We start from the raw sequence: 25,799 nt of genomic DNA, 5'->3' as shown, positions 1-25,799 counted from the left end.
CTACGATAGGAGAGAGAGGAGAGAGAGGAGAGGAGAGGGACCGAGGAGAGAGGAGAGAGAGAGAGAGAGAGGGAGAGGGAGAGGGAGAGGGAGAGAGAGATAGAGAGAGAGAGAGGGAGAGAGAGAGAGAGAGAGGGAGTGGTGGTAGACATGGGGACCAGATGGACACTCTGGGATGTAAACTGCAGACAGCCCGAGTCCTCTGAATCTTTCAGGTAATTCCTGACCTATCCGCTGAGTTCCCCGGTGGCAGTTGGGAATCAGTGCCAGAGCTGCCAGCGACAGAGCTGTGTGTGTGTGTGTGTGGTGAACCCATACTACATTTGCTAAGAAGCAGCATATTTTGAAGTTACAATGTAAGAAGATTTCAAGGCAGCAAGAATGTTCCCTGTAGCCCTCCAGAGCCCGCATCGCCCGTTCACCACAGGGGCCTGGCCCTTGCCCGTATTCATTCATTTCTTGTTCTGTTCCTGTGCTGAGATGTACACCCTAATGCTCACCTCTTCCCCCCCCAGTCAGACAGCGAAAGACAGAGAGCCCATATCCCATCCTCTGCCCTCCCTGGTGGCACGGGGCTTGGGACTGGAAGCACTGATTGACTGATATATGAAGCTCTCTTACCAAATATCGACCTTCTCAGAGACGGGCTCGTTTCTAATGACTTCCGGTGCCATCCAGGCCACTGTGCCAGCAAAGGACATTTTGGTGCTTTTATCACTCAGCTCCTTGGACGTGCCAAAGTCCGAGATCTTCACCATGTCATCGTAGGTAATCAGCATGCTGCAGAGGAGCAGAAGAGCAGCAGATAGGGTCATTCTCAGCGAGGCCACCTGAGTCCGATGACAAGTGAATCTGCAACGATTAGCCAGTCACGTCATGTGGCCGTCTTGGTATTCTAAGGCACACAGTAACACAGGAGGACAACCTCTTGGCCCACCCAAGCCATCCGGTCACGGCCCCCCTACTCTCCTCCTCCACCCCTTCCCAGCTACTGGGTCACCACAGACCCAGCATCGCCACCCCACTCAGGTCATCTCAAAGGAGCTGATCCAGTCCTGCGTTTGCCCCATTGCATGAACGGAGTTGTATAGTTTAGAGAAAGCAGAGCTACAAATCCATCGCATGCAGCAGGGCAAAAACCGGGACTGGATCAGCCTCCTCAGGTTCACATAGGTGAGATGAGAACCCTACCGAGGAGCCTGCTCAATCTCCAGTCGGCTGCTTCCTTCTTGCTCCCCGCAGCCCTGTGTACCTAGCCCGTAGGTTTTGATTATTTCCACCTCTGCTGGCAGGTGCTGGCAGGCATCCAGCAACCATAAGAACATAAGAACATGCCATGCTGGGTCAGACCAAGGGTCCATCAAGCCCAGCATCCTGTTTCCAACAGAGGCCAAACCAGGCCACAAGAACCTGGCAAGTACCCAACACTAAGTCTATTCCATGCTACTGATACCAGTAATAGCAGAGGCCATTCCCTAAGTCAATTTGATTAATAGCAGGTAATGGACTTCTCCTCCAAGAACTTATCCAAACCTTTTTTCAACCCAGCTACACTAACTGCACTAACCACATCCTCTGGCAACAAATTCCAGAGCTTCATTGTGCGTTGAGTGAAAAAGAATTTTCTCCGGTTTGTTTTAAATGTGCTACTTGCTGACTTCATGGAGTGCCCCCTAGTCCTTCTATTATCCGAAAGAGTAAATAACCAATTCACATTTACCCATTCTAGACCTCTCATGATTTTAAACACCTCTATCATATCCCCCTTCAGCTGTCTGTTCTCTAAGCTGAACAGCCTAACCTCTTTAGTCTTTCCTCGTAGGGGAGCTGTTCCATCCCCTTTATCATTTTAGTCGCCCTTCTCTGTACCCTTTCAGTGAAGAAGTATTTCCTCCAAGTCTCTCTCCACCTTTCCTTTGGCCTTGAGTGGCTGGTGTGGGACACCTCCTTGTGGCTTCAGGGAGCTTTGCTTAAGAGCAGGGCATGACCGAGGGCTGCCAAGAAAAGCTGTGAGGTTCTGTCCCATGAGCAGAGCTCAAAGCCACTTTCTTTCACTTGAAATACTTTATAATATATAAACTAGAACTGCTCCCCTTGTAAATGAGGCAGAAATGGAACCGTTCATACTGGCATAAGCCAGGGAGATGGCTCTCTTCTCTATGGTGTTACAGTATTGTAGAAAAGTTGCTTTATGATTGGCTAAGAGGCCAATTTATAAAGTGATATTGTTTTTCTATTAATTAAAATATGTATAGGGGGTTTCCTAAGGCCCTCTTATTCTCATAAGAATGTGATCACATGCATTCTTTAGATTCGGAGCACTTCTCATTTCCTATTTCCCTCAGAAATCGCTGCATCTATTGTGAATATTCCACCTGCCTCAAGCTCTTCCTTATTAATGGATTCGGACTTTTGCCCTAGAATGGACCACTCTCTCCTTTGTCAAGTGAAGAACTAAGTCCCCACATTTATTTAATCCTGAAATCCTCATCTCACTTATCTTCACTAATGAAGCTGTGACAGAGTCACTATTTCTAGGGGTGAGCATAATGGACCTCCCTGATTTTCCCTGACACCCCTGATAGCATAGGGCTATCCTCTCTTTTTCCACGATCACACCACCAAACAAGGCTCCACTGTGTTTCATGTAGGCTAACACATCCATAGACTGTATCGCCCTGCGACTGACATGTCAGAAGGTGGCACGGCCGTCCTTTACTGTCCCGTCACAAGGCGTAAACTGCTGAACCTTACTTGGGCGACTTGAGGTCTCGGTGAATGATCTTGTGCAAGTGCAAATAGTTCATGCCTCCAGCAATGCCCATGGACCAGTCGACCAGCAGGGAGGGGGTGATCTTCCTGCCTGCCCGCAGCACCTCGTAGAGCTGGCCCTGGGCACAGAACTCCATGATGATACAGTAGCACGGAGCCTGTGTGCAGACTCCCCTAGGAGAAAGGAAAGGGATGGATTACAATGCAATGCCAGCCAGCTAACTTTGAGGCCCCCACCCCTTGTGACACCCCCACCAAAGTCAATGCCATTTTCTACATGCACTGAAAGATCTCGTTCTATCATTTGTTTCAGTTTTGTCCTCTCTATCTGGCTCTCATCAATGAGCCATCGTTCACAGCTTCTCCCAGCCCCCAGCAAGTTACGGATGCTCACAGTATTCAGCAAATAAAATGCTTTCACATCATCTTTATAAGTAGCAGAACTAACAAAAATTATTTTTAGATAATCCAGTTGGCAACTAAAGTAAACAAAATAACTCATGAGGGGATATGAGATTGCCAGTCACTTCCACCATTATGAATTTAAATAAGCTGGAAGTGCTGCTGTGCTAATTGTCATCTGAATCCCATGCAGGCATCACACTGATAAATGTAAATTATGAAGACAGCACTGACAGCTGAAGAGTGGATCTTCATCAGAGCCCCATGCAGACATTGCACCGATACGTGGAAACCATGAACACGGCACTGACAGCTGAAGAGCAGATCTTCATCGTGATCCTATACAAGTGTCACACTGATACACGTCAATCATGACTACAGGACTGACAGCTGAAGTGCAGATCTTCATCGTAATCCAATGCAAGTGTGACACTGACACACATTAATCATGATTACAGCACTGACAGCCGAAGCGAGGGTCTTCATCAGAACCCCACGAGGGCATCACACTGGCACACAGAGACTATGAATAGGGCATGGAAAGCAGTGTGCCCTGCAGGAGACTTAATGCTCCTTGAGTCATTTGGGTTGGGGATGCTGAGGCAGCACTCACAGCCCCTGCTGCGGGCTGGGGAGCAAGGAGTCTCAGTCACCTCTCACTGGGGATGCCTGCTGGCTGGATTTAGAGTCCCCACTAGCCAGCTTCCAGAGGGAGCTACAGTTTATGTGTAGGGCGAGGAGTAATATAAAAACAGGGGAATACACCCTCAGCAGTTGCAAATGAAGACTCATGGCCCCCAGTAGAAGCCAGTTCTGATTGAGCTGGAAGCCTAAAAAGGAGGATGGGACCCTCCAAAATACGCATCTAATAATAATAAAGACGACCTATTAATAAAAGCATAAAACTGCAGAACAGAGCCAGAAAACAAGAGAGGTGATATTCTGAGCAGTATGGCTGCTTCAAGGGCAGAAGGAGAAACTCCTTCATCAGAGCAGTAAGGGTAGAAAAGGCTCCTTCCACCCTGCCAACATTACTGAATTCAGGGCTAACAAGACGATTCTAAGATTCAACAAATTAAAGTCTGCATGCAACAGAAGCTGGTGAAAGAAGCTACGCGTCAGTGCAGATTTATGCCCTGTCTGCTATTCCTGGAATACCCTCCCTGACTCTGCAGTAACACTCCCTCTCCTGCCCGCCTCTGCTCCTCTCCTCTACTGAATTAATTCCCGTCACAGGATGAGTCACTCCAAGCTCACAGTACAAGATTTCTCGTAAATAATGAGGGGGGTACCACAGCATGAAACCCAGGCCCCTTCCGGCTGCACCAAGACATGAGAGGCATGCAGAATACCCGGGCCCCTCTCCCACACCGAGCCTGAGACCCGCTCCCCCCTCTCCAGCACACCAGACCCATGCCATTCTTCACTAGCAGGCAAGGCCCAGGCACCCTCTGTAACAGGATTTGAGACCTGGGTACCTCACCCCCAACCCTGCATAAGGCCCTGGCCTCCCAACCACGGCCTACAGTTCCCAAGTGCCAGAATCCAGACTGCAGAGAGATACTGCAGCAGCTCATGGTGGCAATCAGATGTAAAGAAAGTAACAGTGTGACAGGCTCATTATTGAGTGATAACGTCAGGGGCACATATTTTGGCACTCACTTGAAGGTAATAATGTTGGGGTGCTTCAGTTTCCGCAGGTGCTTAATGTCCGTCTCCTTCATGTCTCTCACTTTCTTCACTGCCACCTCCTCACCATGGAATCTGCCCAGGAAGACGGCCCCCTGAGCTCCGCTGCCCACCCACTGCAGGTCCAGGATCTCCTCGAAGGGCACTTCCCAGGCATCTGCAGATCAAAGACTGTGGTGAGGCTACAGGGGGGGGGCACACACCAGCTCTCCAGAGCGGAGCAGTGCTGGAAATTATTTCACAAAAGGGTCTCACCCCTTACAGTGGCTTTTGCCACACACACATGCATGTACAGTTGCTTACCTGTAACAGATGTTCTCTAAAGACGGCAGCTCACCAGTCACCCTCAGTGCCGAACAGATGATCCTGCTAGAGCTTTCTGGAAAAGCATTAAAGCCCTTTACTGTTCATGTATGGTAGTTCCTGAGGCTCCTCTCAGTTCTATATAATACTCTGATTGGGGGAAAGATCTACGACTATAGCACTATTCGACCTACACAATGCTGTGAAAACACATAAGAGACAGTCCCTGCTCAGTAGAGCTTACAATCTAATCAAGACACAAATACAGGGCAAAAAAGAATTTGGGAATTTCATGTATTAAGAAAATGGTTAAAAATGAATGAGGCTGTAAACAGAATCTCAAAAAGGTGGGTTTTTAGGCAGGATTTAAATAAGGCAAGAGAGGGAGAATGATGCACCAGCTCAGGAAGTCGGTTCCAAGCACACGATGCAGCCAGGTAGAGAGCGTGGAGAAGGGAGTTGGCAGTAGTGGAGAAGGGCACAGATAGGAGTGACTTGCCTGATGAATGGAGTTGATAAAGAGGGGTGGAATGAAAGATAAGAGAGGAGAGGTAGTGAGGAGCTGCAGAGGGAAGGCTCTTGTAGGTGAGTAAGAGGAGCCTGAACTGTATGTGGGAACGGATAGGGAGCCAACGAGTGGCTTCAGAAGAGGGGTTATATGGGTGTAGCAATTCTGAAAAAAAGATAAGTTGTGCAGCTGAATTTTGGATAGTTTGTAGTGGAGAAAGAGGGTTTGCTTGCAGACCTGTGAGGAGCAGGTTCTATAGTCTAAGCAGGAGGTGATGAGAAAGAGGATAAGGTTGTGGTAGTGTGCTCAGAAAGGAAGGGAGGTTATAGAGAAAGAAACAGCACATTTTAGCAGTGTTTTGGATATGTGTAGAGAAGGAGATAGAGGAGCTGAAACGTTCTGGATTGAGAAGTCTGGGAGAATTAGTGTTGTCCACAGACACAGAGAAAGGAGGAAGAGGGAATGTGGGCTTGGGGGGAAAGATGAGGAGTTCTGTTTTGGCCATTTTGAGTTAAAGGTGGTGATGGGACATCCAGGCAGCAATGTCAGACAAACAGGCTGAGATCTAAGACTGGATTCCTGATGAAATTTCTGGTGTAGAGAGGTAAATCTGGGAATCATCAGCATAAAGATGGTACTGAATGCCATTAAAGGAAATCAGAGCACCAAGGGGGCCCAAGCCAGAACCCTGTGGCATACTAACTGATAGTAGGATGGCAGGAGAGAAGGATCTGCCAGAAGAAACATTACAAGCGCAATGGGAGAGGTAAGACAGTCCCAAAATCCAAGTGAGGACAGTGTATCTAGCAATAGGTGGTGATCAACACTGTCAAAAGCAACAGACAGATCAAGGAGAATAAGGATTGAGCAGAGAGGGAGAGCAGTAGTCTAACACCACCACTGCGGCCTACTGTGCGAGATATGTGGGAGAAACGAACTTCTGTGACAGAGAGCAGAATTGAAGCAGAGTCTTCAGGGGAAAGCCAGGTCTCAGTCAAGGCAAGGAGATGAAGAGTATGAAAGATAAAGAGGTCATGAATATAGGCAAGTATGAAGGGATATACAAAAGAGAAGCCCAGAATACCTTGAGGGACTGGTTCCAGAGATCTGGCCTGGTCTACCTTAAGCCTGAGACAGCAGGGAATCCTAGTCTGGGAAGATCCTGGGAAGGTGTATATCTGGCCAGGCCCAGAAGGGAACTGGAGACTCCAGGGATTCAGGAGTAATCTTAGGAAGCCCAGACCAAGAGACTGTAAATTGAGTCATTGCTACTTTTGTTTATAAGCTGCAAAGAGCTGCACAGTTGTTTTTCGGTGGAAGTACTGAGAGGAGAGGATCACCTTGCTGGTGGCTGGAAAGAATCATAAGTACTGCTTGGAGAAATTTTTAAAACTTAAAAGTACTGGGGAGAAGTAAACTGTTGGGGTATATTATTTAGTGTGTTCATGTGTTTTGTTTTAAATAGGTAGTCAGAAAGGCAGGCAACAAACAGACGTTTGGTACTGCCTTGAAGGATGAAGAGCTCATGATCAGAGATCATCAACCTGGTACAGCAGAAAATGATCCTATACCAAGGACCTGCTCTCCAGGGTGGTGCATTGTCATCTTGCACTAAGGATGTGTTTCCCAGGGCTACTGCCAAGGAGGGAAGGGTTAGGTCAGCTGTCATAGTTGGTAATTCGATTATTAGGAATGTAGACCACTGGGTGGCTGGTGGGTGTGAGGATCGCCTGGTAACATGACTACCTGGTGCAAAGGTGGCGGACCTCATGTGTCGTCTAGATAGAATTTTAGACAGTGCTGGGGAGGAGCCGGCTGTCATGCTACATGTGGGCACCAATCACAGAGGAAAATGTGGGAGGGAGATTCTGGAAGCCAAATTTAGGCTCTTAGGTAGAAAGCTGAAATCCAGAACCTCCAGGGTAGCATTCTCTGAAATGCTCCCTGTTCCATGCGCAGGTCCCCAGAGGCAGGCAGAGCTCTGGAGTCTCAATGCGTGGATGAGATGATGGTGCAAGGAAGAGGGATTCAGTTTTGTAAGGAACTGGGGAACCTTTTGGGGAAGGGGGAGTCTTTTCCAAAGGTGTGGGCTTCACCTTAACCAGGGTGGAACCAGGCTGCTAGCATTAACCTTTAAAAAGGAGATAGAGCAACTTTTAAACTAGAACAAAGGGGAAAGCCGACAGTCGCTCAGCAGCGCATGGTTCAGAGAGAGGTATCTTCAAAGGATGATGCATTAGAATTAGGGCATCCCAACAGAGAGGTTCCAAAAATAAGAAAAGTAGTCCAAGTGCCTATAATTAAAAACTCACCTGAGTTAAAAAATTCCAATTTATCCCTTTCAATTAAAAAGTAGAATGAAAATACAAACAAAAAACAAACTTTGAAATGTTTGTATGCTAATGCCAGAAGTCTAAGAAGTAAAATGGGAGAATTAGAATGTATAGCAGTGAATGATGACATAGACTTAATTGGCATCTCAGAGACATGGTGGAAGGAGGATAACCAATGGGACAGTGCTATACCGGGGTACAAATTATATTGCAATGACAGAGAGGAGCATCTTGGTGTGGGGTGGCGCTTTATGTCCAGGATGGCATAGAGTCCAACAGGATAAACATCCTGCATGAGACTAAATGCACAATCGAATCTTTATGGGTAGAAATCCTTTGTATGTTGGGGAAGAGAATAGTGATAAGAGTATACTACCATCCACCTGGCCAAGATGGTGAGATGGACAGTGAAATGCTAAGAGAAAACAGGGAAGCTAACCAAACTGGTAGTGCTGTAATAATGGGAGATTTCAATTACCCAATATGCCTATATCAATATGTCCGATGTACAACGAAACAAGATAGACCTAGGATAAATCACGTTGTATCAATAAAGTTTTTTACTATTTTTGTGTAGCGTTATTATTATATGAAAATCATTTTGTCATACCTTTATATGTATATATGGACCTTCATACTACCCACGGTTTGCAGGTATGTAACTTGTAATTTTTACTGCTATGGGTTTTTTAAATCATTGGTCCATTAAATTATTTGTGTTTCAATTTTGCAAATTTTTCTTTGGTTTTAAACTGTTTTTGTAAAAATATGTGGAGAAAAGTACGTCCCTTGGCTGGCGCTATCGCGCTTCAGAGTCCAAAGTCCGGAGTTTAAGATACAAGTCCGACGTGTTCACGTTTCGCAGGCTGCTGCTTCAGGGACTGCACAAAACAGTTCCCTATGCGGAAAAAATATCCAGATACTGATCAGCAGGAATGACCTGATTTTTCACCAACACACTTTTTTCTAACTTTCACAGGAGGTTTAATTTATTTTTCCGGACCCTGCCACCATTTTCTTTTATCGGCGTTTCAGCAAACCGCGGGTAGTATGAAGGTCCAATATATACATATAAAGGTATGACAAAATGATTTTCATATAATAATAATGCTACACAAAAATTGTAAAAAACTTTATTGATACAACGTGATTTATCATAGATTTCAATTACCCCAATATTGACTGGGTAAGTGAAACATTAGGGCATGCTAGAGAGATAAAGTTCCTGGATGGAATAAAAGACAGGTTTATGGAGCAATTGGTACAAGAACCAATGAGAGAGGGAGCAATTTTAGATCTAATTCTCAGTGGAGCACAGGATTTGGTGAGAGAGGTAACATTGGTGGGGCCGCTTGGCAATAGTGATCATAATATGATCAAATTTGAATTAATGACTGGAAGGGGGACAGTAGGTAAATCCACATCTCTAGTGCTAAACTTTCAAAAGGGAAACTTTGATAAAATGAGAAAAATAGAAAAAACTGAAAGATGCAGCTACAAAGGTAAAAAGTGTGCAACAGGCATGGTCATTGTTAAAAAATACCATCCTAGAAGCACAGTCCAGATGTATTCCACGCATTAAAAAAAAGGTGGAAGGAAGGCAAAACGATTACCGGCATGGTTAAAAGGTGAGATAAAAGAGGTTATTTTAGCCAAAAGATCTTCATTCAAAAATTTGAAGAAGGATCCATCAGAAGAAAATAGGATAAAGAATAAGCATTGGCAAGTTAAATGTAAGACATTGATAAGACAGGCTAAGAGAGAATTTGAAAAGATGTTGGCCGTAGAGGCAAACTCTCACAATAAAAACTTAAAAAAATATATCTGAAACAAAAAGTCTGTGAGGGAGTCACAGTTGGACCGTTAGATGATCGAGGGGTTAAAGGGGCACTTAGAGAAGATAAGGCCATCGTGGAAAGATTAAACGATTTCTTTGCTTCGGTGTTTACTGAAGAGGATGTTGGGGAGGTACCTGTTCTGGAGAATGTTTTCATGGGTGATGATTCAGATCAACTGAACCAAATCACGATGAACCTAGAAGAGGAGGTAGGCCTGATTGACAAACTGAAGAGTTCTGAAAGAACTAAAACATGAAATTTCAGACCTATTTGAATTCATTTGTAACCTATCATTAAAATTATCTGATGTACTTGAAGAATGGAAGATGGCCAATATAACCCCGATATTTAAAAAGGGATCCAGGGGTGATCCGGGAAACTATAGACCGGTGAGCCTGACTTCAGTGCCGGGAAAAATTGTGGAAACTGTTATAAAGAATAAAATCACAAAACATTTAGATAGACATGGTTTGATGAGACACAGCCAGCATGGATTTACCCAAGGGATTTATTTCCTCACAAATCTCCTACATTTTTTTGAAAGGGTGAATAAACATGTGGACAGAGGTGAACCAGTAGATGTGGTGTATTTGGATTTTCAGAAGGCATTCGACAAAGCCCTCATGAAAGGTTTCTAAGAAAACTAAAAAGTCATGGGATAGGAGGCGATGTCCTTTTGTGGATTGAAAGTTGGATAAAAGACAGGAAACATAGAGTAGGATTAAATGGTCTGTTTTCACACTGGAAAAAGGTAAACAGTGGAGTGCCTCAGGGATCTATACTTGGATCAGTACTTTTTAATATATTTATAAATGATCTGGAAAGGGAAATGACGAGTGAAGTGATCAAATTTGCGGATGACACTAAATTATGCAGAGTAGTTAAATCTCTAGCGGATTGTGATGAATATCAGGAGGACCTTGTGAGACTGGAAGATTGGGCTTCCAAATAGCAGATGAAATTTAATGTGGACAAGTGCAAAGTGATGCATATAGGGAAAAAATAACCCTCGCTGTAGTTACACAATGTTAGGTTCTATCTTAGGAGTTACCACCCAGCAAAGAGATTGAGGTATCATAGTGGATAATACATTGAAATCATTGGCCCAGTGTGATATGGCATTCAAAAAAGCAAACAGAATGTTAGGAATTATTAGGAAGTGAATGGCAAATAAAATGGTGGATGTCATAATGCCTTTGTATCACTCCATGGTGAGACCGCACCTTGAATACTGTGTTCAATTCTGGTCACCACATCTCAAAAAGGATATAGCTGCACTGAAGAAAGTGCAGAGAAGGGCAACTAAAATGATAAGAGGCATGGAACGGCTGCCCTATGAGGAAAAGCTAAAGAAGTTAGGGCTGGTCAGTTTGGAGAAGAGATGACTGTGGGGGGATATGATAGAAGTCTACAAAATCATGAAAGGACTTGAACAAGTTAATGTAAATAGGTTATTTACTCTCTCAGATAATAGAAGGACCAGAGGGAACTCCATGAAGTTAGTAGCTCATTTAAAAGAAATCAAAGAAAATTATTTTTCACTCAGCGCATAGTTAAACTCTAGAATTCATTGCCAGGGGATGTGGTTACAGCAGTTAGTGTAACTGGGTTTAAAAAAGGTTTGGATAAGTTCCTAGAGGAAAAATCCATAAACTGCTATTATGGTAATTAATAAGCAATAGTAGCTTGTGATCTATCAAGTTCAGATATTTGCAGGTACTTGTGGCTTGGATTGGCCACTGTTGGAAACAGGGTGCTGGGCTTGATGGACCCTTGAACTGACCCAGTATGGCATGTCTTATGTTTTGTTCTGAATTAATAAAAGTTCATGAATAATCAGCCTGCATCCATTCTCTAACCATTCTGACTGCACACAGTGCCACAGCAAGCTTGTTAGAAATAGAGCGGGCATTCCACAGAGAGCATGAGAAAGGGAGAGAAGAGGGAAGAGGAGGGTAATTGTGATAAGACTGGAGGGTTTATGGTTTGATATACCACAGATGAGGTGAAAGTTGCCTTGGAGAGCCAGGATTGGATTGATATTCCTGGCTGAGAGAAGGAGGAGGAGCAGGAGAAAGCACAGAAGAGAGGTAGAGGTGTGATGACAGCAATGAGAATGAGATGCTCTCAGAAAGAGTGGCTGAAAGGAAGACAACTTTGAAGTTCAAGAGCAGTTGACAGTGCAGATGCAGAATGGCCGATGAGGTAAAGAATATAGAAAATGGGGAAGGTGAACCTGGTGTTAGTAGTGGTTTGCAGCAGGGAATATGATTGGAGAGGATTAGCATCAGGGAAATGAAATATAGTGGAGCCACAGGATATAAAGGCCTGTGACCTCCCCAGTGCCTGGCTGGCTCTTTGAAAGACGCAAGGCTGGAACAGTTCAGGACCAAGGTAGATTGTGGAGACTTTCAGAGTTGATCAGCGAGGCAGCTATGAGAAATAGGCAGATGGGCTGCAACCTCCCCAGTTCCTGTCTGGCTGCTCTAGGAGCATGGGATGGGAGTAACTCAGGCCCAAAGTGGGTTGTGGTGACTTCTGGAGCCAACCACCAACACAACTGGGAGAAGCATGCCGATGGGCCGCAACTTCCAAGTACCAACTCTAAAGGAGAGGAGGGAGGAAGTGGGGTATGCCTGGTGAACTGCTGTCTTCAGAGAACACCGGTTACAGGTAAGCAACTTGACTTTCACTAAAAACAAGCACTTCATCAAGCCATGCACTTGGGACTCTCTAGCTAAGGATTACTCTTCCTGTTTTCTTTCGTTGAAGACAAAAAGAAAAACTGGCATCAGGTGGGAAAACACATTTTTGATGAGAAAAAAAATCTTTTCTGTTTTCTCTTAATTTCATTTGCCTTTTATAACATAGAAGACAGCCAAACATAATATAATGAGGCATATGGGAGGATGAAATTGAATTCTATCAGTCAAAGAGGTCATGAAGAACAGGCAGTCCAAACTTACTATCCCACTGAGAGGCCATGACCAGTCAGTAACGGGATGGGAATGTGTGGACTCAGCTCTGTGCTACAATCTTGCAAATCTCCTCAGAGGTGGTAGACCTTAGACCGGGATAGCTGTGGCCCTAACATTATTCATCCCCCTTAGGTCAAAACTGCCTGCACACAACAAAAGAAGATACAATCTGCTACCCAGTTAGAAATGGTGCATTTTGTCACCACAATGCCACGACTATTTGGGTCATAAGAAACAAACAGCTGAGTGAACTTCCTCTGGGCTTCATTCCAAGTAACATAATATCAGTATTGATGGCAGAAAAAGGCCAACTGGTCCATCCAATCGCCCAGCAAGTTTCTTATGGTAATAACTGCCGCTCCATGCAAGTTACCCCCAAGCTTTATATATTAACAAAGCAACACTTTTACAGGATGAGGAGCCGTCTTGAAAATTCAGACAATGCTACTTTATGTGCTTAGCTTTTCAACTTGGCCGTAGAAGCAGTCCTGTGCTTTTTCCCTTAAGTCTGCATATCAGTACCCTAGTCTGTAAAAGTTGGGGCCAGAGCTGGTTGTCCTCTGAATCCAATTCCCTTTTCCCCCCATGCCGTCAAAGCAGAGAGCAGTTGTGTCAAAAGAATCAAGGCTTATTGGTTATAGGTAATAATCCTCATGCATATTATTAAAGTTAGTGACTGCCGCCGAGCAGGTTACCCCCATGCACCTTTTTGTTCATTTCTTTCCTTCAGCCACAGAGTTTATCCCATGCCCACAGGCTCCATGATAGATAGAAGGCAACAGCTTTCTTGTAATCTAGGAAAAGAAGAGCCTTTGCACCTTTCTGGAGATATGGCCTGTGGACTGACTGACCAAGGTGGAAATCTGACATCGCGTTTGACAAGAACTTGGGTTGTGTGCAGCACCGCCACACAGAGGGACCTGGGTCCAATTCCCGGCTCTGGCCTTCTGCTCCCTGGGTCAGCCAGGGCTGAGGAATTTTCAGGGCACTTGGGGGGGGGGGGGGGGAAGGGGAAGGGGACGATGTCATAGTCCAAGTGCCAAGGTGACACCTGGTGGCTAGATTTAGCGCCCATGATCAAAGGGCTCTGGAAGGAGCCCTGATGCATGAACCCCGGCTCAGGATTGTAGCTGCACTCTTTCTGATTAAACTGGAAATCCATAGCAGCAGGAGCAAACTGTCGGATCGAAACAAAAGAGAGAAATCTGAGATAAGGTGGGTAAGTCAAGAGGGCCTGAAACTCACTAACTCCATGGGCTTGAGTGACTGCCAACCAAAAAATGCAACCTTCCTGATCAGGGGCTGGAACAACTGGAACAACTGGTATCACACATGATACCAGTTGTTTTTAGACCATACCAGTCTGCAAACCTCCTCCACTGAGACCTGAATGTTCTCCTTTCTAGAAACCAGCATGACTCCAGACTTCCATTTGGACAGACCAAGGGTTTTTATTACATCCCCTTCAACATTTAGGTTGGGAGGGCAAGGGACTGGATGTTGAGATGGAGCCAAGGTCCCCCACATTGAGTGATTAAGGCTGGGCAAGTTTCCAAAATGATCACTTTCTTCAGGGAGCGGTCCCTTTCTTGGCCAAAACAGAGTTATGAGTATCATGTTCCCTGGTCTCTTCTGCGTTAAAATTATCGTTTTTGCCACCAGAAGGAATGGAAAATAGAGAGGTGCTGTATCCCAATGAAAGGAGGAGGTGTTTGCCAGTGGTCTGCTTTCCTGATCTCTTCCTGCAACAGAAAACTTGTACCTTCCTGCTCCGGGATATCACAAACGGATCCACCTCGCATGTGCCCCTTTCAAGGAAGTTTCTGGGGCCCCCAGAGAGCCATGATAACTGATGGCTGCTTCCCCTCCCCCACCCCAGGATAAAATTAAGGGTTGTTTTTTTTGTACTCTTACCCTCCAGGAATTATGCTTTTCCCCAAGTTTTGCAGAGGGAAAATATTTGCTGCATGAAAGACCTAGGAAAAAAAAGAATCCTGCAGACAGAGGTGAACCATGAAGCTGCCGATCCGCCATGCTCAGCAGGCTTACACGGGAAGCCCAGGCAGCCTAGTGCTTGGAGCAGCAGGGCTGGGAACCAGGGAAGCCAGGGTTCGAATCCCACTGATGCTCTTGTGACCTTGGGCAAGTCACATCGCCCTCCATTGCCTCAGCTACAAACCTAGGGCCTGATTTCCTCATGGAGACAGCTTTAGTGAATCAGGCCCTTAGATTGTAAACCCTCTGGGGACTGGGAAATGCCTACTGTACCTGAATGTAACCTGTTTTAGCTACCAGTGAAAAGGTGTCAGCTAAATCCAAAATAGAAATAAAACAGAGGCCTTTCTGTTCAGATCTGTTAATTTCATTGCAGAGGAGAGGAGGGATGAGATTGGGTGGGACTGAAGCACACTGCACTGGGCAGAAAGCAGAAAGCCTTAAGAGCAGACTGATCTTTTACCTGTCAAATCCCAAAAGGATTCTGTCCTAACTTCAAAGCACACAAAGCTGGTTTTCATATGCAGAGGAGCACTGTTTATTTTCGTTTTATACTGTGACGACTCAGGATTCAAGTGAAACTGAAAGCAGTTGTCCCTCTATCTGGCAGCTTTCAAAATACTTTTTATAAAACCTAACACGACTCCTAGTAAAGCCTATGAGGCATGTTAACACTGGAATACAGTGAATTATTTTCCAAATAAAGTGCTGTAATTACACAGAAAATTGCATCCACATATATGGGACACAGATACAGTGCTAACGCCGTGTACCTCTGTTATTTCAGAATATCATCTCATATAAATAAATACAAAGGCAGATAAGACTCTGATCCTGGGAGCCGTGAAATCTGGGAATAGTTTGCGCACTGTAATTTATGACTTGACGTCTAACCAGTTCTGTGTCTATGGGAAAAATGCTTAGTAAAAGAGGCCTTTTGACCTTTGAAGGGTGAAATTTCCTAATGTGCAGGATTACACTTTTCATTCTCCCAAATATGGAATATATTCTAGGTTGGATTACTTACAAAGCAGGACAGGTACATGCAGCAACTAAAATAGAAATTAGCCCTAGTATAACTGTAGATCATGCAATGGTCTCCTAACATCTTGACCCAAACAGCTGTGTTAGAGGATGCTTGGGGCTTATTTATTGACACCAATACTGATGATATTGCACCTGATCTTTTGTGGGAGACTGGGGAAAGTCTTTGTAAGAGCTGATTGAAATTGGAGCATGGCCAATGAAGGAAAGGAACTGTGAACTGGCAAGTTTATAGAAAGAACGAACAGAGTTACAGCAAAAGCACAAAATATCTGGAGGTAAGAGAACTTATCTACACATAGTGAAAGAAAGGAACAGGCTAGATAATGTAGAGGCAGCCAGGACGAAATTCCAACAAGAAATGACTCGGAGCATGGTAGGAAGGTGAGCAAATAGCTCGCATGGCAACTGCAAGAGCAAAGGAGGCTCAGAACCTTTTCCTCCATTTCTAATCGTGCGAGGGAAAAGCTTTAGTGCACGTCAGATATTTGCAAGGCGTTGCAGGAATATTATAAATAAACAATGCATATCAGAGGTCAGCCTAGGGAGAGAGGAAAATTTTACAATATACAACCAGCTCTAAGATGCCCCCAGTTGGCAATGAAGATAAAGTAAAAATCAGGAAACTACTGAGTTTGAAAGCCATAGATATACTTTTGCTAGGGAAGACCTCAGGGAACGATGGTTTCCCAGCTGAATTTTATACCGTAATGAAGAGGAATGTGGTCCCTCTCCTGGCAAGAGTGTTTAACTATCTTTTATCTGTACAATCCTTGCTAGTTTAATGTACAAAAAACTAACATTTTTGTCATGCATACGGAGGGTAAATCAGTTCATTATTGTGCCAGCTCTAGACCCATAGGCCTCTTAAACCGTGACATGAGCATGCTAGCAAAGGTAATTGCTTGTTGAATTGAAAATTATAGTCCCTAAACTCGTATACTTTGATCAACCAGGTTTTGTTCAGGTTAGGTTAATGTCAGACAGGATTAGGCGGGTGGTTAAAATTATTCCTGCCCGTCAGAGGGAAAACCACTGTGTCATTTGATGCTAGAATGGTATTTGTTAGAGTAGAGTGGAGTTATTTCATCGCCTTGTTAAGAGTATTTGCACTTTGGAGGTAACTTTATCAGTTGGATAAAGGCATTGTATCCCAATCCCATGGCTGCAGTTCTGGTTAATGGGGTTAAGTCACAGGAATTCTCATTAGTAAGAGAGGCACGCCATAGGGTTGCCCACTCTCGCCTCTGCTGTTTGCACCAGCGATCCAGCCATTTGCCTGCGAGATCAGAATCAATGTAAATATAACAACCTATTCAGGTGGGATCAGTGCAGCACAAAATCTCACTATGTGCCAATAAGACACTAATTTTTTTACAGAACCTTCAGGCTGCTGGTCTCACTTACAGAAATCCAAAAATGTCCTAATGTGTCCAGCTTTCAGATTAACACTGACAAGACTTCTGTTTTACAAATTGGCTATAGTAGGGATGTCTTTTCCTTTGCAGTATTCACTCACAACTGAAGTTTTTCCATTTGAATTACAAACCCTTTTCTGGTTTACATATGTGGGGTATTAAAGAGATGGGGTCAAATAGGGGCAATAAAGATGTCTATCCTGGACAAAGCAATCTCTAAATATGTTTGAAAAGGAAATAAAACTTTGGTTCATTGGACAAGATTACAACATACAATTGATTCTGGTGGCTTATCCTGCCCAAATCTTGACCACAGCAGAGGCAGTTGATGCCGTTCGAAAAACCATTGTAGATCATGTGGGCCAAATGCTTTTGACATTTCCCAATGTCTCCAGTAAGGTGGTGAAATTCTACCTGTTTCTCTTGAAGAAGAAATGTACTGCATCATGTAGATCTGGTAGGATGCTATGCATAGCGCTCTGATATTGCTTTCCCCCAAAAAGGTTCAGAGTGGAAACCATGCCCTAGAGGCATGAAGGCATGAGTTTTTGCCTTTTTGACCCCCTTTTAGAGCAGATTTAAGTACCACCCTTTGGTGTGGTAACTGGGGCCTGCTGAATCCCTCAGCTATTTTTTTTTTACTAACAGGAAGGGTGGTGTGTGTGGGGTTGTCCACATCTCTTCCATACTTACTGAAAAAGAGTGTGGATGAACACTGCCACCAACTTTTAAGGGGCATCCAAATACTTGAGAAGACCAACCTGCAACCTGACATGCCTTAACCATTTTCTGAATAAAATTTGGGAAGGATAGGTATTCAGATGATTCTGATTTCCTGCCTATGGCAGAGGGCTGTGATTGGAGACCAGAGTATTTCTTTTCAGAACAAAATTCCTCTCATAAATAAACAGGGCCAGAGGACTCCTCAGAGAAGACATATTGGCTAGATGTCTGGGAATGTGTCAACCCTATAGCCAAAGACCTCTGAAGCCTAAAAGCCATGTCTTTGAGCGCTAGGACTGAAAGGTGTCAAGGAGTAAGAACCCAATTGACTCTGGCTTGGTGCAAATGGCACTGACAGTCTTAGGGTACCAAACAATTGTCAGCATTAGCATGCTCACTGCCAAAGAGAAGGCACTGAGAGGTGATTAATTCAATGCACTAAGAAGCATTATAGCACCTGACGTCAGAACCTTGATGCACTTGATGTGTCAAGCAAGCACCTCAGTGATTCTCACGTCCAACTCTACCTCAGAGAGTGCTGAAGACAATACTGCTGTTGGCCTTGTAAGGGAGCTAATGTCCTCCATGTATCTTTGAAGGTCAGGACCAAAGGCTGTCGACTGGACCTCTGGAGAACAGAACAGCAAAGTCTGAGCCTGGGAGGCATAGCTTTTTTCCAGACCCAGCTGCTTTGGATAATGTGGAGCTGCCTTTACCTCCATGCTCTCAGAACTATGTGTCATAAAGATGTGCTTATACCTCTGCTTGATGTTGTCTCTCTTCGGCTCCATGCTTCAGTGCCCAGAGTTTCTTGACTCGAGTGGACAAGTGAGACTTCTATAGACTCCTAGGCCTGTCTTCGACTTGAGGAGCTAAAGAAGTTGTCGTTGCTTTGTGGTCCTTGTGTTGAACCTTCAGCATTATCTTCAATGAACCTTCAGCATTAGCTTCGATGGACTTCTGCTTCTCAGCAAAATAGGTGAGGAGCCTGACCTTTCAGGCCATGAACCACTCTGGGTGACATCTTAGCACAGATCCTGCAACCTGAGGCATTGTGACCTTGTTCCAAACACTTGTAACAAACTTCATGATAGTCATTAATGGATATTTACACTTGGGTCAGAACTTGAACCTGCTGGTCTGCTTGTCCGACACAGTGAAGAAAATTCAATGAGGTAAAATCAAAGATTTTTTTTTAAAGACAATTGAAGAGACATAATAAAATTCAGCAAATCTTGGCTGCTTGGTGTTGCTGTGATGAGGGAAAATATTCCACCAGTTGGATCAACAAATGACAAAGAAAAAGGAAACTTAGCTAAATGCAAAAATAACTAAGTTAAAACTATGGATTTTTTTAGGTTGATGCCCAAAGATAGAGGTAGAATAGAACTAAGAGACATGCAGCAGGGCTACTTAAACAAAAATCATGTCTGATGACCTTGGCAAACAAAAAAGTAGTGCAGGATTGCAGTAGCATGGGAACTCCTGCACATGAGCAGTAAAGGGACTTTCCAGAAAGCTCTAGACAAATGATCCGTAAGACATCAAGCATGGTCATGAGATCCACTTGTGTGATTAGGTGAATCTGTTTGTTTTCAGAGCATTAAAATTATTAGCTTATGGCACACACAGCAGCCCCCCTCACCCCAAGTACACACACACACACACACACACACACACACACACACAACTTGTTATTGTCACAAGCTGGTCTCTCATTTGCATGTTACTTCATACATCTGAAGACAAGACCTCTGTGATCTAGAAAACTCAGGCATCACAACATCTTTTGTTCAGTCTTATATTATCGCAATAAAATCTATCACAGTTTACGAACAGGCCAATATTCAAAAACAGCTATTTTGTGTCTATGGGAAAAATGCTTAGTAAAGGAGGCCCTGAGTTAGGAAATATATTTATCCAAATTTAGAAGCCTAAACTTTGAGCTGAAATTAATGTAAATTTAGGCTCCTAAATGTAGGCCTGCTATTCATTTGTCTAGGTTTAGGCTCCTAAATTAGGTACCTAATTCTCAAAATCAATGCTATGCTCCTAACTTTGTTCCCTGCTAACTCCGCCCCATAGTCACTCACTTTTTAGGCTTTGAAATTTAGTGAAACTAGGAGCCTAATTTTAGGGTCTCAGCCCTAGCATGTTTTTAAAAGGGCCAATTTAGGAGCCTAAATCCTAGAGTTAAGGGGTCCATTTTGTTGCTGTTCGGCCAGCAACGTTAGCAGGTAAACGTATACGGCTGACTCTGGTGGGATACGGGATATCAGTGGCACAGTTGTACCACTGAATTTACTCGACTAACTTAAAGTTAGCTGGATAAACTTTACAGCATGACCAAAGTTAACCAGATAAACTATCTGGCTAATTCTGAATATCGGAGTTAGCCAGATAACGTACCTGGCTAATTTAACTCTGCTTTGGAACACTCCCAGAATGCTCTTACATTACCCAGGTAAACTTTAGATGAATAATGAGTTAGAAAGCTAAATTTTAGCAGGATACCTGGCGGAAATATTCAAACGTCGACATTTATCCAGATAACTCACTGTTGCATATGGACCCCTAAGACCCTAAACCCTTTGAAACTTTTCCCCCAAAGAATCCAGCCGCACATATATAACTGGTTAGTGTGCAGTGTCACTAGTCCTTGTGGTGTTGAGGGAATGAGCTGAGGAGAACAGGTGGGGATTTTAAGGTATATATATATATATATATATATATATATATATATATAACACTCACAAGGAATCTATATGGTGGTAGGGGGTGGGGGGAGGAGTTTGAGAGAGACGCTGGGTTGGAGGTTGTGGCTGGGTCAGGAGAAGGACATTGGGAGAGGCTGGGCAGAAAGTTAGGGTTGGCTCAGTGAGGAAGTTTAGGGGAGGCTGGGTCAGGGGTGAAGAGAGTTTGGGCGAGGCTGGTTACAAGGTAACAATTGGTGCTTCCATACTGTAGAGAGGGGCCTGGGAATGGAGGCCGGATGATCATGGACTGTGACCAGCCTCACCCAAACTCTCTTCACCCCTGACCCAGCTTCCCCTAAACTTCCTCACTGAGCCAACCCTAACTTTCTGCCCAGCCTCTCCCAATGTCCTTCTCCTGACCCAGCCACAACCTCCAACCCAGCGTCTCTCTCTCAAACTGCTCCCCCCATCCTCTACCAACCATATAGATTCCTTGTGAGTGTTATAACCTTAGTACACCGAGCAACTGAAACAGATGGCTCATCTAATTCACATTAGCATGAGAAGATTAGGGTCACAGCAGCGACACAGAAAAAAAATGCGTGTTCCCTAGAAAGTCTGCTAAAAGGGCTGTGGAGATTTCTGCTCAAGAGTGTTACTACTGAGGTTTGGCAGAAGTCTTTTTTTTTTCCTGTGGGATTTTTACGCCAGAGCTGCAAATTCATGAAAACATATTTTTCCTGCCAGTCTGCCAGATCTTTACTGACACGACTTACGGTCACCATTTTGGGCGCATCTGGGCTTCCTGTGGCGAGATTCGCCCCTTCATGCATCGAGGCGTGGTCCCTGTCACTCGCAGCCTGCGCCCACATCAGAGACATAGACCCGGCCGTTGCTCATGACATTTTTACTGACATGACTTTTTTTTTTTTTAAATTTAGTGACAGTAGGCAAGTCTGCTCTAGGCCCTTCCCGAAGCTGCAGGAAATGAAGAGGGTCATTTTCCAAGCCACTTCCCCAGGTACATTTTCCTGACTGAAAACCTGCTCTTCTGCCCAGTCAAAAGTACATGCGGCGTGTATCCATTCAGCTGAGCTAAAAAGGGGCCTTCCCAGAGGAGCGTGGAGGAGTACACCAGTCTGCACACTCAACTGCCCTTCCCTCCCCACCCCCCAGCCACATGCACAAATAAGTGCAAAGCACGCAGACACTTTTTACATGTGTACTTCATGCTAGATGAGTTTCAAAAGGAGACAATCTTCTAAGCGCACACGGTAAAAATACCAACGTAAACTGTAACTACACAGGCTACTCAAAATTTCCCCTAAGACCTTGCGTAAAAGATGCACCGTTTCAAACTTCTGCAACCAACTGACTTGTTTACTCTCTGTTCAAAATTTAGATCTGGTCTCTACTGTAGAGTGGACAGACAGATATTCCAAAGACATGGGACAGAGAGAGAGAGAGAGAGAGAGAGAGAGAGTTTCACAGACAGATGGTAGAAAGATTGCTCGACAACAACATGGCAGACATTCAGGTACTCGGATGCACAGAAAGCAGATCCGACATTGGGTCACTGTCACAAACAGACAGATGGTCATGGATGGATGGATGGCTTTTACCTTCAGACTGCTGTTTGTGTTCGGTGGAATATGCTTTCCCAATCATGGTCCACACAGGCCTGAGGCAGCCGAACAGCCCTTCCAAGAATCCACCGCCCGCCTGGCACTGGATCCTCACCTCGTCAGCCCGGTACCTGCTGAGCCTGTCCTCGAGAATAGGGGGCGCCCCGGCCCCTGCTCCGCCGCCCCCTCCAGCCTCCTGCTCGTGCAGCTGCAGCACGCTGTTGGCAAACTGAGCCCGAGGGTCTTCACTAGGGCTGTGGGCCCCGCCATCCACATTCACCATGTCCCGCAACACGCACTGCGTGGGGGTGAGGTCCTTCTCAGGGGTGCAGTCCGGGGTCTCGGGGTCCAGTCTCCGGATGGAGCTCTCCGTCAGGATGGTGTTGAAACTGGAGAAGGAAGGGGAAGGGGTGCGGGTCTCGTGCAGGCAGGCCATGCTGGGCTCGGACCATTAGCATCGGCAGATGCTCTCTGTTCAGCTCTTTACTGACAGTGTCCCAAAGTTGCAAACTTTATCCTAGGGCCAAAAAATATACATAGAACATATAAGTATCGACTGTAATGAAGAATGCCACACAGATCAAAATCAAGGATTGCATTAGCGTGCACAACGTTGAATAACAGAACACCAGTGAGTTGTTACTTCTATCCTTTCCTTCTTTTTAAGAAAAATATAGTGTTCATGACAAGGCTGATAGTACTGGAAGGTCAAATCTTCTATTTATCCACAGAACAAGTACAGCATGAGCAACAGCAGGACAAACTTCCCTCATACACACTGCCCTGCCACAGAATAGATACAGCACAGACAACAGCAGTGTAAGCTTCCCTCACACTCACACACACACACACTGCCCCACCACAGAACAGGTACAGAACAGACAGCAGCAGTGCAAGCTTCCCTCACATACACAAACACTGCCCCACCACAGAACAGGTACATTACAGGCAGCAACAGTGCAAGCTTCCCTCATACACACACACACACACACACACACAAACACTCACACACACACACAAACACTGCCCCACCACAGAACAGGTACATTACAGGCAGCAGCAGTGCAAGCTTCCCTCACACACACACACACACACACACACTGCCCCACCACAGAACAGGTACAGACAGACAGCAGCAGTGCAAGCTTCCCTCACACACACACACACACACACACACACACTGCCCCACCACAGAACAGGTACATTACAGGCAGCAGCAGCGCAAGCTTCCCTCACACATACACACACACACACATACACACACACTGCCCCACTACAGAACAGGTATTGTACAGGCAGCAGCAGTGCAAGCTTCCCTCACACACACACACACACACACACACATTGCCCCACCACAGAACAGGTACAGCAGAGGCAGCAGCAGTGCAAGCTTCCTTCACACACACACACACACTGCCCTACCACAGAACAGGTACATTACAGGCAGCAGCAGTGCAAGCTTCCTTCACACACACACACATACACACACTGCACACACACACTGCCCCACCACAGAACAGGTACCTCACACACAGCAGCAGTGCAAGCTTCCCTCACACAACCACACACACATACGCACACACACACACACACACACACTGCCCCACCACAGAACAGGTACAGCACAGGTAGCAGCAGTGCAAGCTTCCCCATTTACTAAAAGAGATGAAAATAATCAGGAAGGCGAAATTCAAGTGGAAGAAGAATTGCTAAGGAGGCAAAGTGAGGGGATAAAATATTTTTCAGATAAATCAGAGAAAGGAGGAAGGCCAAAGGTGGTATTGTAAGATTGAGAGGTGACAAGGAGCAAAGAGTGGAGAGAGACAAGGAAAAAGCAAAAATAATAAACAAATATGTCAGTTCAGTTTACACTCTAGAAGACTCTGGATAAGGACTGCTGCTGGTTGGCGGGTGTGTGGTGGATACTACCCAATTTCAGGTGAAACTGGCAAAACAGAAAGTGGACAAGGCCATGGCACCAGACAAGATACTGAGATCAGGGAGGTGCTGTTGAATAGATCCTTTAAGATGGCGGTGGTGCCGTAAGTTTGAAGAAGGACGGTGGTGATCCCGCATCGCAAAAGTGGCAGCAGAAAGGAGGTTGGAACCTACGGGCCAGTTAGCCTCACCTCGGTGGTGGGAAAAATTAATGGAGACTCTGCTGATGGAAAGGATAAGGAACTACCCACAATTCAGTGGGTTGTGGATCCTAGGTAACATGGTTTTAGCAGAGGAAGATCCTGTCAAACCAATCTGATTGATTTTTTTTTGATTGGGTGACTAAAGAATTAGATCTAGGGCAGGCTCTTGATGTAGTTTACTTGGATTTCAGCAAAGCTTTTGATACACTCTTACATAGGAGGCTCTCAGGAATAAAATGAGCAGCCTGGGAGTAGATGCCAAGGTGGTGGAATGGATTAGAAACTGGTCAATTGACAGATGGCAAGTGGGTAGTGGTAAATGCAACTCACTCGGAGGACAGAGAGGTGATCAGATGAGTGCCTCAGGGATCGGTTCTGGGGACTGCATCTATTCAATATCTTTGTGAGTGGCATTGCAGATGGGTTAGGGTAAAGTTTGTCTTTTTGTGGAAGACAAAAAGATCTGAAACGGAGTGGAAATCCTTGAAGGAGTACAGAGATCTCAGATAGCTTGAGGAGTGGCTGAAGGTTGGCAGCTAGGATTCAATACCAGGAAGTGCAGCGTTATGCATTATGGGTGCAGAAATCCCAAAGAGATGCATTTTAGGGGCAGTGGGGAGCGAGAGACTGATGTGCACAAACTGGATCATGGGGTGACAGTGTCCAATGGTCTGAAGGTAGAGAAGCAATGCGATAAGGCAGTGGCTAAGGCAAGAGAGACGCTGGGCGGCACAGAGAGAGGCCTAACCAACAGGAAAAAAGGGGTGATAATACCCCGGTACAGTTCTTTGGTGAGGCCTCACCTGGAGTACTGTGTTCACTACTGGAGGCAGTAGAGACAGGATGGGGCCTGCACCAAAAGACATATGAGATGAAACTTGAGGACTTAAATATGTATATCCAAGAGAACAGGAAAGACGAGGGGATATGATACAGACTTTAAGTGCCTGAGAGGTATTAAGGATCACGGAAATCAAACATTTTCCAAGGGAAAGGAGCGGCAGGGCTAGGGGGTCACGATATGAAGCTCCAAGAGAACAGGAACAATGTCAGAAAATACTTTTTACAGAAACAGTGGTGGACGCCTGGGATGCCCCAAAGACAAGAACCATAACGGGATCCAAAAAGGCTGTAGGATAAACACAAGAGGATCCCTAGCTGCTAGAGGAAGGAAATAAAGAATTGAGGTGACCCATGGTAATCTGGTGTAACATTTCTGCATGGGGGGGGGGGGGTAACCTGCATGGAGTGGCACTTACGGCCCCTGCTGGGCAGACTAGATGGATATCTGCTGTCAGTTACTATGTTACTTGTTTCAGAAAACACAACTAGTA

General features: G+C 45.1%; 1 protein-coding gene across 1 annotated transcript in view; it reads right to left on the bottom strand.

Moving 5' to 3' along the window:
• Positions 1–22,760, bottom strand: part of MAP3K12 (mitogen-activated protein kinase kinase kinase 12) — an 82,650-nt gene extending 59,890 nt beyond the window's left edge. The window contains exons 1-4 of the mRNA XM_029596837.1: positions 22,322–22,760; positions 4,837–5,020; positions 2,755–2,946; positions 622–780 (exon numbers count right to left, since the gene is read on the bottom strand). Of these exons, the coding sequence (XP_029452697.1) occupies positions 622–780; positions 2,755–2,946; positions 4,837–5,020; positions 22,322–22,760 (974 nt within the window). The remainder of the gene's footprint in view (positions 1–621; positions 781–2,754; positions 2,947–4,836; positions 5,021–22,321) is intronic.
• Positions 22,761–25,799: the final 3,039 nt, after the last annotated feature.

Source organism: Rhinatrema bivittatum, chromosome 3, assembly GCF_901001135.1.
Source record: "Rhinatrema bivittatum chromosome 3, aRhiBiv1.1, whole genome shotgun sequence".
NCBI lineage: Eukaryota > Metazoa > Chordata > Amphibia > Gymnophiona > Rhinatrematidae > Rhinatrema > Rhinatrema bivittatum.
This window is presented reverse-complemented; position numbering and strand designations above follow the sequence as displayed.